At 40.9% G+C, this 9,772-nt stretch overlaps 1 protein-coding gene across 1 annotated transcript in view; it reads left to right on the forward strand.

Moving 5' to 3' along the window:
* BMPR2 (bone morphogenetic protein receptor type 2) overlaps positions 1–6,887 on the forward strand; it is a 284,724-nt gene extending 277,837 nt beyond the window's left edge. Inside the window, exon 13 of the mRNA XM_075317608.1 lies at positions 3,945–6,887. Coding sequence (XP_075173723.1) covers positions 3,945–4,195 — 251 coding nt within the window. The 3' untranslated portion in view covers positions 4,196–6,887. The remainder of the gene's footprint in view (positions 1–3,944) is intronic.
* Positions 6,888–9,772: the final 2,885 nt, after the last annotated feature.

The following is a 9,772-nucleotide window of genomic DNA, read 5'->3' on the forward strand; positions in this document are numbered from 1 at the left end:
TTTCCATGGCCAGTCTGTTCCTCTATTACTGAGAGATTAGTGTTTGAGTTGATATGCAAATGAGGCTCAAGAGCTGACGCCTCCGTGACTCCAGCTCTATTCCCTTTCCAATGCTGCTGCCTCCTCCTGCTTGACTGACAGCCTCAATGTTGAGTGAGTTAAGACTAGAGATGAGTAAACCTGAGGTTCAGTTTTCGAACCGAACACCAAATTTAAAATCAAGGTTTGGGTTCGTGGATCGGATGCTGCACAATGTGAACAAACCTCGTGCGAGCAATGCTGTGCTCAGGTATGCTTAGTGCTCAGCCCTGTGTGAGCCGCTTGCAGTGTTTGAACGGCGCACACTGGGGGTAACAACAGCATGATCGCATGTAGTGTGCAACAAAAAATTTTTTGAAAAACCGCCCACCCTCCCCTGGAAGTATTCCTGACTGTATGTGGGCGTAGACTCAAAATGCTAATCAGTGACTTTATCCAGGGTTCGGGTCAAGCTCGGGCCCGTGGAGTAAGGCTCGTTTGCTGCCGGTGAACCAAGTCTCAACGGAACTGCTCATCTCTAGTTAAGACCAAGATGCAGTCAGTCAATCAGGAGGTGGTGGCTCTGGGTGGGGAATAGAGCTGCAGTGACAGAGGCTTAAAGTCTTCAGCCTCATCTGCATATGAATTCAAACACTGATTTCTCAGTTATGGAGGAAAGCAGTGGCCATGTAAATGTATTGCTGGTCTTGCCTTTGAAAGAGATACATGATAGATTGAGGTGTGAAGTTATGCTAACATATTCCCTTTAATTTGAGCATTGCAATATCATAATGAAAGCTGTTGAGCAGGAAACCACCAGATGAAATGCCTCTTAGAACCCATGTCTAATATTAATTGCATTGTAATCCTAGTATTTCAAATGCAGGACGTGTAATCAATAACATGAAATAGGTTACTTGTGAATCAATCCATAAGAAATTGACCGGAGGGGCAAGTTATTGGCTTAAAATAGCATTGTCCTCTGTGGGACCTTTGGGGTCCATGATTATGTCACAGCCTCTGTACTTTGTGGAAGGATCCTTTTAGGCAGCAATTGGTACATTAATTTCTGTACAACCAGGGAGTTATTGCAGATATATCTGCTTGAAAACAGAGTGGTTCCAATAGTAAGGCTAAGGGCTCTTGTCCACTTGCGATTTCCATGTGCAAGTGCGATCCGATAAAAAATCGGATTGCGCTTGCACCAGTGTTAAGCAATGAGGCATTATCCACTAGCTTAATTTTATACGATACGACTCGTGCTCTTGGTGAAATCCAAGCATGCTGCGATTTGCACCGAGTCTCAGCTCTCGCACGCCTATGCAAGCCTATGGGAGCAAGAAAAAAGTCAGAATCTGGGTGGCATACGCATGTCATACAGATCCTTGACACTTGCATACCGCGTCAGACTGGCTCCCGGAGGAATCTCCAGTAATACCAGGCCTGGCCGCGGTTCATGCACCGAACTCCGGAGCTGTCACCTGAGCTCCGGAGTGCAGCCTGAACAGCGAGCGCCGAGTGATTCATTCCCCGGCGATTGCAGTTCAGTTCATGACAGCTGCAAACAGACCGGGCTGAACTCCGGAGCTCAGGTACTGGCCATGTAAAAGTATTGCTGGACTTATCTTTGAAACAGCTCCTCCAAACATTTTTGTGTACCGATCTCTGGCCGTCCAGTGACCACACTACGTGCCTATACTACCCCTAGTAGTTGCAATGATAACATTTGAATCCAGGCCTGGATTATAACAATGGGGTTCCACTATGAATGTAAGTGTCATGTGTAGGTGGAGAGCAGGGGACAGGGGCTCCTAGACTGGCCCTCAGGCTAGGGGACCCTAGCTATACCTAATCCCAGAGATACCTCTGATGATAAGGATATCGAGGCTGCCTACCTTGCCGTGCTCCTGACCTGACCTGCCCTGATTTTATACCCCCTCCTTCCAATCCCAGGGGAGGGCTGGGGCAGGAATGATATAGCCAACAGAAATAGACAAACAAGGGAAACCAAATCTTTGTTTCATGGCGCACACACACACACACACACACACACACACACAGAGGTATAAGATAAAAGGAGCTTAGGAGGAAAATAAGAACAGGGAGGAAACAAGACAATGGAAGAACTCCATATTAACTCCTCGCACAAAGTTATACAATCACCAGTAGTACTGGGATACAACAGCACAAGGACCGGTTTAGCAATAGCTATAGTTAGCATGTGAAGACAGGCTCTGCTATCTTAAAAAGGCAGGGAGTGATTGTGATAGGTCTCCCACAACATGTGATCCAAGAGGTAACCAGTAGGCTCACAGAGCTTAACTCCTGCCAGCCCGATCACTAATAAGCACACAGCTGATCGACGCCCGAGCCTGTCTGTGTTACTCAGAAGCACTAAAGGAGGCATTGTGTGGAGTGTCAGATACTGCAGTGTGAACAGTGTCAGATGCTGCCATGACACTCGACAAATTTAAAGCTAAACATCGCCTAACAGTAAGCTTTTCAGTCAACTAATCTACAACTATGTCTTTGTCTGGTAACTGTTGTGACATCACTATTGATTCAATCAAGTAAACAACTGTGACATCACAAGTGTTAGCTTTAGGAAGGTAAGCTGGTCTGACATTACAACTGTGGTTTTGTGTGAGGAAAGTAGTGGTGACATCACAAGTGTGTTTCCATCAAAGTTAGCTCCTATGACATCACAGGTGTCTTACAGTAAGTTAAACCACATCACAACTGAGATTCAGACATAACATACTGTAGCTTCACAGCTACTGTTAAAGTACATAATAAGCGTTCCAAGGAACCCTTGTTTGACAATAATTGGCAACCCGTTTAGATTGCATGATCACCTAATATATGAGCGAAATACTCATTTATTGAGTGAAATGATCTCTATTGCACAAAAGATGATCATTCTCGGCAGCTGATCGTCCTGTATAAACTAGATCTGTGATCTGTGGTGCTCAGAACAATGGCAACCTGTGCGCACTGAACCATCTCAGCGCATATCAGAGGCAAGGTGTGCTTGTGTGAACACGCTATTAAACAACCATCAACTGGTAAATATTTACTTAAACAGCAGTAATTTATTTCCACAAAATTGGCTGATTTAAAAACACCGTTTTAGGAGAACTTGCAGCAGAATTTCTGTGTCTGCCTCTAGCTCCTCCATAGAATTATAAAGTCACCAATTGTTATCTCCTATCTCGGTGATGTGAAAATCTATCTTCACTGAATACAGAATTGACAGATTTTACTCATGAATTGAGAGTGAAGGATCAGTCCAGGACAAGAAAAAAGCAAATTTCCCTGATGATTCCTATATTGCGAGGTTCTTTATTTTTATATGTACTATTGATTTACTACATAAAAATTAAAATGTTTACTCTTTAAAAAGAATCTATCACAATGTTTTTGCAGTGTAAGGTGCAGAGATCCTGATCACAGGGGTGTCACTTACTGGGATGTGTGTTGCTATTTCAATACAATTAGTATTTTATCAGCAGGAGATTATCACTGGAGAAAAACTGGTCAAGTTCATCCATGCCCTCAGCACTAACTAGCAGCTTTCTGTCGCTATACAATGTACACAGAAAGCTGTGGTGTGGGCAGGGTTATACACAGCTAACACCTGAGGTCGGTTAGGTTTGCAGCACAAAATATATGATTCTATCATAACTGTTGCACCCAATAAACTAAGTGATACTAAGCAGGAATCAGGGTCACTGTCCCTATATCATGATACTGTCAACTTACATATCAAAAATCTGCTCACACATATATATGTATATATATATATATATATATATATATATATATATATAAAAAATTATAACAAGAAGAGGGCCTAAATAAGGCTGGTTTACTTGTATGAAACAAGTGTAGTTATTTGCTTACATTTCCTTTTTTTTTACGTTCAGGTGAGACATTATCTGACAGTCGGGCCGGCTCAGGGGAGAAGATTAAGAAGAGAGTGAAGACACCTTACTCCCTTAAAAGGTGGCGCCCTTCTACATGGGTCATCCCCACTGAACGCCAGGACTGTGAGGTCAACAACAATGGGGGCAGTGAATCCTTCAGCCACTCAAAATCGAGCACAGCCGTTTACCTTATAGATGGTGGCACCGCCATCGCTGCCCTTTCTAAAGATGCCAGAATGAGCTGCTTGTAAATAATCCAGTCATCTCTTTTTCCTTGCTCTTTTTTAAGTTGGATTTTTGAATGCCTCCAAATCCAGTTCTTTTTGTATCACCAAATGACAAGAAGACACAAAATTCTATTTCTACCATCAAGTCTATAAAAGGACTTGGTATAACTCTGATGGATTTGGAGAACACTGCATGCAGTTGCAGGTTTCAGTCCCTCCAAAGCCACAAGGGTCAGCTATGCAGATTAAACACACAGAGAAACGTTTTATGCTTCCATGGTTTCATTTTTACCATTTTTTGTTCTTTTAACGTTTGGAACACTTCTGCACGTATTGTTTGCCCAGAACATCATGTTATATGTATGAACATAAAATGAAAAAAAGTGAGAAAGAAGACAAAAAAAAACAACGAAGCAGCACCTGATAGTCTCTCGTTAAAATGAGAAAGGACACAATACCTTTGACCATTGTGGTCTCTAAAATGTTAGCTGTAAGACAGGATAAACTGCAGCGGTCTTGTGCACGCAATTTTAATTTCATGCTGTGTCTAGTCTGTATGTTGATGTGTTTAGGGTGCATTCGTCCAAGGAGAAATATACAAAGAAATGCTTATTTTCTGCCTTTTCTTTTTAGTAGCAAAAGACTTTGCACTTTTAGGTAAAAGCACTGCAAGTCATAAATATAATGGCTGCCTCCCCCCTAAATTTTCCAGTTCTGACCCCCTATGTTCCAGTTCCGCTCCAGATTTTAGCCATTCGTTATACAGAAATTTCTACAGGGATTGGATTAACAGAGACACAACTTAGTTGATAAACTTTGGGCTCTCGAGTCAAATGTTTCCTTGTATCAGGCTTATTTGCGTATCGGACAACCATTCTTAGATGAAGACACACAGAGGGAGACGGAGGATGCGTCTATTAAGGCTTTAAGGCGTATGTTTAAAAAAGTAAAAAAATAGATTAAAAGATTATATAAATATATATATATAAGTGATTATAACAAGAAAAGAGCTTATAAAAGTGATATTTTAGCCTATCTGTGCAAGAGTGAAACACTTGTTAACTGAGTGGATTACCCGGCTCTGGCTTTTGATGTACTTGGTTGAAATGTGCAATGGTTTATATATTTTCTGCCACGCTTTACTGGAAAATACACTTCACTAACACTAAATCACTTTCTGTCATGTTTGTGATTTTCTTTTTGTGGATATTTTCTTGAATTTTATAATTTCTTGAATCATTTCCCACGAGCTGCTTTTTGTATCTGGAAGCCGCCCGTTGCTGGTTTTGTCCTGTGAATATGCTTTACTTTGTACTTTTAATATATACAGAATAAATGTATGCAAAATGCAGATTCCAAAACCCAGGTCTGTCCTCATACCTTTAAAGAAGCAGAGACACCAACCAAAGATCTTAGCTTTCCTAGTGTTTTGGTTTTTTTTTTATTACTACAAGGATAATCAATCATTCCATTAGTCAATATTTGCATGTGGAAATCAATATGTTCATTTAAAAACATATAATTTTTAATTTATCATACTGCAGAAATGGCCCAATTATAAAGAGTGATCTACCAGCAGATCTGAGGTTATTGATAAGTAGAGTTTGACTTAAAGGGGTTGTCCAAAATGTTTATATTTGTGGCCTATCCTTAGGATATGTCATCAATGTCTGATTGGTTGGGGTCCAACACCCAACACACCTGCCAACCAGCTGTTCATGGCAGTAGGTATAAATAGGAAATGCTCAGTCCTGGAGCTGCCCCGTCTGTCTGATAGAGACAATGAGTGACCGAGTACTGCACATCTGCCTCCTATTCAGTTGAATGGAAGGTGGATGTGCAGTAAGTACCCAGCAGCATCCACAATCAGTTGACAGGGCAGCTCGGAAACTGAGCATTTCTGCCTTCCTGCTGTGGCCACCAGCATTGGGAGCAGCTGATCAGCAGGGGGTGCCGGGTGTCGGACCCCGGACGATAAAACATTGATGACCTGTCCCAAGGATAGGCCATCAAGGTAAAAGTAGTGGACAACCCCTTTAAGGTTACCAGTCTATTCTTTTTTTGGCTTTGGGAAGTTCATATACAGATTCCTCAGTGTTTCAGTTTTAGTGTACACATCAGTATCTTTTCTAGTACAAGCCTCAATAGGTAATCATATAGTGGCTTGTAAAGCTCCCGTACACATTCGGCTAATGTCAGCTGAAACCACTCATGTTTACAGGTTAGATTGACATTGTAGTGTGAATGGGAGCCCTGGACAATTTATTGTAGAGGGACATATCGATCTGATTTTTGGACTGTTGATCTTTTGCCCAACACAGACATACTTGGTGGCTGTCTCAAAGAGAGCACAGGAACGCTTGGCCGAATTAGGTCTCCTAAGCGCCGTTGAAGATGACTATCAGATGAACAATCAGCTGAGGCATCATGCGTCCTACAGCCATCGCATGTGCATGGGGAGCTTAAAGCTGCATTTTCGATAATCCGTCAGATTCTAACATTAAAGACACATTGGTCACGATAACTGTGAAATCTGAATGGGTTGAACGATTTGACCAAAACCACTCGTCCATCGTGTATGAAATAGTTTAGGTGAGCGAAAAAATTCTCGTTCAACTTTCCAAAATTGTTTTCTGTAAATGAAGATTTGACCAACAAAAAGGAGGAGTAGAAGTTCAAGTTCTAAATAAAGTTTATTGTGTTCCAAGGCAATAAATAGTTGGCTCGTTAGAATGAGTAGATATTTGTGATTACTGCAAAAACAAAATTATTTCCGTAACACGATTACATTTTCAGTATCAATGGAATTATAAAATAAGAGAAGGGGAGGATATAGGAGCACTACTATCCCTTACATAAAAACTGGAAGTTTGTTTCATCAAATATTAAAAAAATGTGTCTAAACATGGTTAAAAAAACCTGACGCGTTTCAGGTGTAAAGTGTGCCCTTAGTCATAGTATATCATATATATATATATATATATATATATCGACGGAATTGTTTAACAATATTTTATGAATTTATGTGTTCATAATAAATAGTGTTACTTATGAGATTAGAATGTTGGACACAAATATGCTTCAGATTCTGTGCTGTTATTGATGAGGTTCTATGACAATGTGAGGAGGGAGGAGCTAGAGCTAGAGGACGTAGCTAGAGGCAGAGGAAGTAGCTAGATATAATGGGAGGAGCTAGAGGCAGAGGAAGTAGCTAGATATAATGGGAGTAGCTTGAGGCAGAGGAAGTAGCTAGATGTAGAGGGAAAAGCTATAGACAGAGGGAGGACCTAAAGTCAGAGCTCCGCCCCTCCTCCATCTTATAACTACATAGTATCTCATCAGTAACAGCTGTCATCTCCTATCTAAGTATTGGGAAAGACTTCACTGAACACAGATTTTACCTAAGAATTGAGAATTTTGATAAAGACTGAACAATTTTGCCAGAGAAAGAAGCAAATTTGTTTGATAAGATATATCACAAAGTTGTTTATTGTCATGTGTACTATTGATGTATAAAATTAAAATGACGGTTATCCCCTAAAAGGAAATCTATATATACAGTATAAAATTATCATATACCAATGTTGCTGCTATACCAGAACTAAATATTACCTACATACTAAAGCACAGTGTATACAGACCAATATTAACAAAATTAAAACTATAATACAAGGCCTAAATAATACTGCTACATGATAACCACTACAGTGTATATATAATATATATAAGTCTAGTGATTTATAACTCATTCTTTTTGATTGGGGTCGTTCAGTGTTATCATCTTTTGTATCTGGCCCAGACCGACATGACGACTACATCCAGCCACAACGCATCTGAAGAGTTTATGAGAAAGACACATTTGACTTCTCATATTTCTAGCACCATCCCCACCTATTGCCAGTCTACCGGCACTAGCAACATAGACTAGTGAATCCAATCATTTAAAAAATTGTGTCATTACTATGATCACCCCTTCCACCAAAATATGCTGTACAGTGTGCCAGATAGAGAGTAAATCTAAAAATAATAGTGTCCGATAGAAAGTAGGAATGGTCCCATTGAGCTACCTTGATAGTAAGAATGCCCCATTTATCCCTGGACAGTAAAAATGCCACATATGCTTATTTAAAGGTTATTCTTTCTGTCTCAAGTGCACCCTTCAAGTAAAAATTACATTTGTGTATGCTCTTAAAATAATAAAGTCCCCCAAAAATAATGCCCCAAGTGCCCCTAAAAAGTAATAATGTCTTAAAATGAATAATGCCCATAATTTAAAACCAATAAGATCCCCCTGAGTGCCCCCATTAGAATTTATAACACCCCTGAACAGGAATGTACATAGAAATTATGATGATAGCAAAAGTCCTATTTTGGCTCTCTTTTCCCCATGAAGAATATTTGGCTGAGTAGGGAGGGTCATGGCGCATGGGACAGTCACAAAAGGATATACCGTACCTCCCAACTTTTAAAGAGCAAGTGAGAGATATGTATTGTGGCACACAGTAATTTTTCCCCATTTGAAGCCTCAGAGTTCTCACCCACTAAGATACCACTTTCATAGATCCATAGAGTATAATGCCCCCCACAATACCGTCACATGCACTGTATGATGATAGCACATTTTTCCCTTCTAAGTAGGATGCCCCCATAGTGCCCCGACATTGTACGAGGCTGCCACAGAGGGCTCTATCGGTACAATGTCTCCAGTCACCTTACACAGTCCCCCACACAGTATAATCTCCCTCCCATAGTATGATCCCAAAAAGCCCCATACTCCCAGCATGATCAAACCCATAGTATGATGCCCCTACAGACTTCACACAAAGTATAATGCCCCCACAATATGATCTCTCACAGTGCCCCCACACACAGTATAATGCGCCCTACTACGCTTTACACACAATATTATGTCCCTACAGCCCACATAACCTTTAGTCCTCTTCACACAGTATGAGGCTCCCCGAGTCAATCACACACTATGATGGTCCCAATGTCACCCTACACAGTGTGTGATCCCCCTACTGTTGCCCCCACACACTGTTTTTAACCCTCACAATCCTCCCCATACAGTATGATACCCTCACGCAAAGTATTATGCCTCCAAAGTACCCCTTTAAAACAGTATGATTGCTCCCCATGCCTCAATGAAGTTTGATGGCTCCACAATCTCTCCACAAAGTATGATGGCCCTCATATCGCCCCCACAAAGTATGATGCCAATGATGTAATTGGCCCACCTGTGACAGGACACTGACATCATCTAAGCTGCAGACCTACAGAATGATAGGACAGGGAGTTTGTGTCTCCGTGCTCTATCATGGCATTGAACTATATTGGTGCTAACACAGTTCAATGTGATGGTCCACAGAGATACAAGTCAACGGGCAAGAAGTTCGAGGTCATAGCCCCAGATCTTTGACACCAGCTATACCACTGAATAAGTAACTAAGTTTTCTAGTTATTATCATTGTGGGGGAACAGTGGCACCTGAAAGTAAAACATACTAAAAATGTTTTCCTTACCACATTCCCCAAAACAAAAATGGGGTTGGATTTTAGCCAAGTAATTGCTATTAAAGTGAACCTGTCGTGTGAAAAAACA

The sequence above is a fragment of the Anomaloglossus baeobatrachus genome, chromosome 7, assembly GCF_048569485.1.
Source record: "Anomaloglossus baeobatrachus isolate aAnoBae1 chromosome 7, aAnoBae1.hap1, whole genome shotgun sequence".
Taxonomy (NCBI): domain Eukaryota; kingdom Metazoa; phylum Chordata; class Amphibia; order Anura; family Aromobatidae; genus Anomaloglossus; species Anomaloglossus baeobatrachus.